The 2,331-nt window shown below is 40.5% G+C and overlaps 1 protein-coding gene across 1 annotated transcript in view; it reads left to right on the forward strand.

Moving 5' to 3' along the window:
- The first annotated feature begins 1,342 nt into the window (after positions 1–1,342).
- Positions 1,343–2,331, forward strand: part of LOC108978636 (pickpocket protein 19) — a 6,496-nt gene continuing 5,507 nt past the window's right edge. The window contains exons 1-2 of the mRNA XM_018949012.1: positions 1,343–1,425; positions 1,803–2,027. Coding sequence (XP_018804557.1) covers positions 1,343–1,425; positions 1,803–2,027 — 308 coding nt within the window. The remainder of the gene's footprint in view (positions 1,426–1,802; positions 2,028–2,331) is intronic.

Here is a 2,331-nt window from a genome sequence, read left to right on the forward strand (position 1 = left end):
AACTATGAAGTATATATGTATATTTCAAACTGATCTTTCCTAAAAAAAAAAATAAAATTGCTAAATATTGGGAATAGTGAAATAGAGCTGCAACCAAATGCACCGTGCAATGAATTAAAATTGGCCCAGTATTCATTCGATGAATAATATACCACGGCCATCCCAAAAGACTGATGTCATAACCTTGCCAGTTGATTTTTTGTGCCACGCAAGAGAACCGTTTCATTATATGCAGTCTACTAGGCTGACTGTTGACTCGACTGAATTGATTTCAAAAACCCAAAAACAATTGCTTTCTTGACGCACGACATGCTTTTTGATTAATGTTTTTGTAAACTAAAACAAGTTGCTTCACCAAAAATGCGATATCTTCTTAACTAATACTTATAATCTAAATAATAGAAATCATATAGATGATATTAGTTGTACTGCCTATGTATCAGCCACAGTAAAACTTAGACGGGTCCTCTAGTTCGCATAGAAATTTTCGATTTCGTCTTTATACTCATACTCATAACCAATCTTAATTGACTCTCAAAGTTTCACTCATATTTTCTGTTTGCCAAAATCCTACCAATACTCACATTTCAGTATATTTAAGTATTGTACTCCCAGTATTTGTTGGACTKAAGCCTTTCATAATATTTACAGCAGTAAAATTGTATACATTTTGTCGTTTATAGTAAAATTTTGTTTCACATTGTCACACTGTTGTAAACTTCGCTGCCTGGAGTGTCATTACTGTTATTGTTGTTAGTGGCATGCGGTTGCCGCAGCGAGTGCTGCGCTATTTCACGTTATCCTTGTCCGCTTTGTTTGTGGTGAACGCAAAAGGAAAYAGCAATTAAACGCTCTCCACTTGTGGTCGACACGCATACGCAGGCACACACATGCACACATTCAAAAACCAAACAAGAGACAATTATACAATTCAACATGCATATATGTATGCATAACGGAGAATTTACGCACACACACATACTCACTTATAGCCGTAGGATAGTTTATTACTGCAATCTACTATTTGTTGGCTGAAAGCTGCAGTGGCACTCGAGCACCACACTTGGGCTCCATTCAGCACGGAGCACTTAGTAAGCAAGCAGCTAACGAAGCAACCGAATTAGCAGCCAACCAAACGTTCGACTTGTCAGCCTCCGATTCGGCCTATCAATGAGCTTGCGCCCCGTACTCAGTTCACCAACAAGCTCGTACCTTTTGCACCTCCAACTCAGCTCGCGTCACTGACTCTGAGCCAGCCAGTCAGCCGTCCAGCCAGCCAGCCAGCCAGCGTCAGTCTGTTTGCCGCGCTTTTGTGGCCAGCTAAGAGTGTTGTAGAGCAGTTATGTTCTGGCCACTGCTCGCCTGTTTGCGCGACTACTGTGCTAATTGCTCCTTGGCCGGCATCAGCTACATTGCCAATAATAAGTAAGTACGTTGACTGCTGCAATGCTGCAAGCTCATCTTTGTGTTTCCGTGCTTGCACATTGCCTTGCATAGCGCATAAATGCTTCCAAGAGCATGCATAATTCAGATTGTATTRTCACGTAGCGCCTTAGGCTCTGCCAACACACGGTCTGCCGCCACATCTGCTTTTGTCTGGCAGTGCGCAATGCGCCTACCCTCTCCTCCCAAAAGCAGCAAAGCTCACAGTTCATTTCATTCTTTAGCATTAGCATAATCCATATCCTGCTCATTTCCTATTTGAGAACGGCGCTTGTATTAAAGCACTGTATTCATTCTCAAACATAATATACTTACTCTAATCCGTTTTGTACTCATCGTCACTTTTCTTTCACTTGCAGATTGCATATTAGTGAACGCGTTTTCTGGCTCTTTTGTTTCATACTSTCCGCTTTTGGCTCATACAAGCTCATTTCAACATTTGAACGTGACTTTGAGCAATCCGCTGTCAGCATTGTCTTCGAAAGTCTAACACCGTATGACAAAATCTATTTTCCCAGTGTGGCCGTGTGTGAGACGTTGGAGAAGGATGGCACCACGCCAGCGGTAGAACAATATATCGAGAGGTAAGTGAAATTTTGTCTTCGTCAAGTTCATGTTTTCTAGTTTTGCTAAATGTGGAGATCATAGTAATGGCAAGGCGAGTGCTTCTGTTAGATATCGATGTCTCAAATTAAGTATTTCAAGTACTTTCCATATAAAATAGTATATCTATGGCATCTTTACAGAAATACTATAGGTTAGAGCTGAAGTATTGGAAGTTCCCTTTCTTTGAGTTTTATACCACATACTTTATACCACTACACTTAATACCTGTATAAATACTGCTTTTTACTGTTATTGCCAACATTGTTCCGCTGGAAAAGAAAA

Source organism: Bactrocera latifrons, unplaced genomic scaffold (genome assembly GCF_001853355.1).
Source record: "Bactrocera latifrons isolate USDA-ARS-PBARC rearing strain unplaced genomic scaffold, ASM185335v1 scaffold_125, whole genome shotgun sequence".
Taxonomy (NCBI): domain Eukaryota; kingdom Metazoa; phylum Arthropoda; class Insecta; order Diptera; family Tephritidae; genus Bactrocera; species Bactrocera latifrons.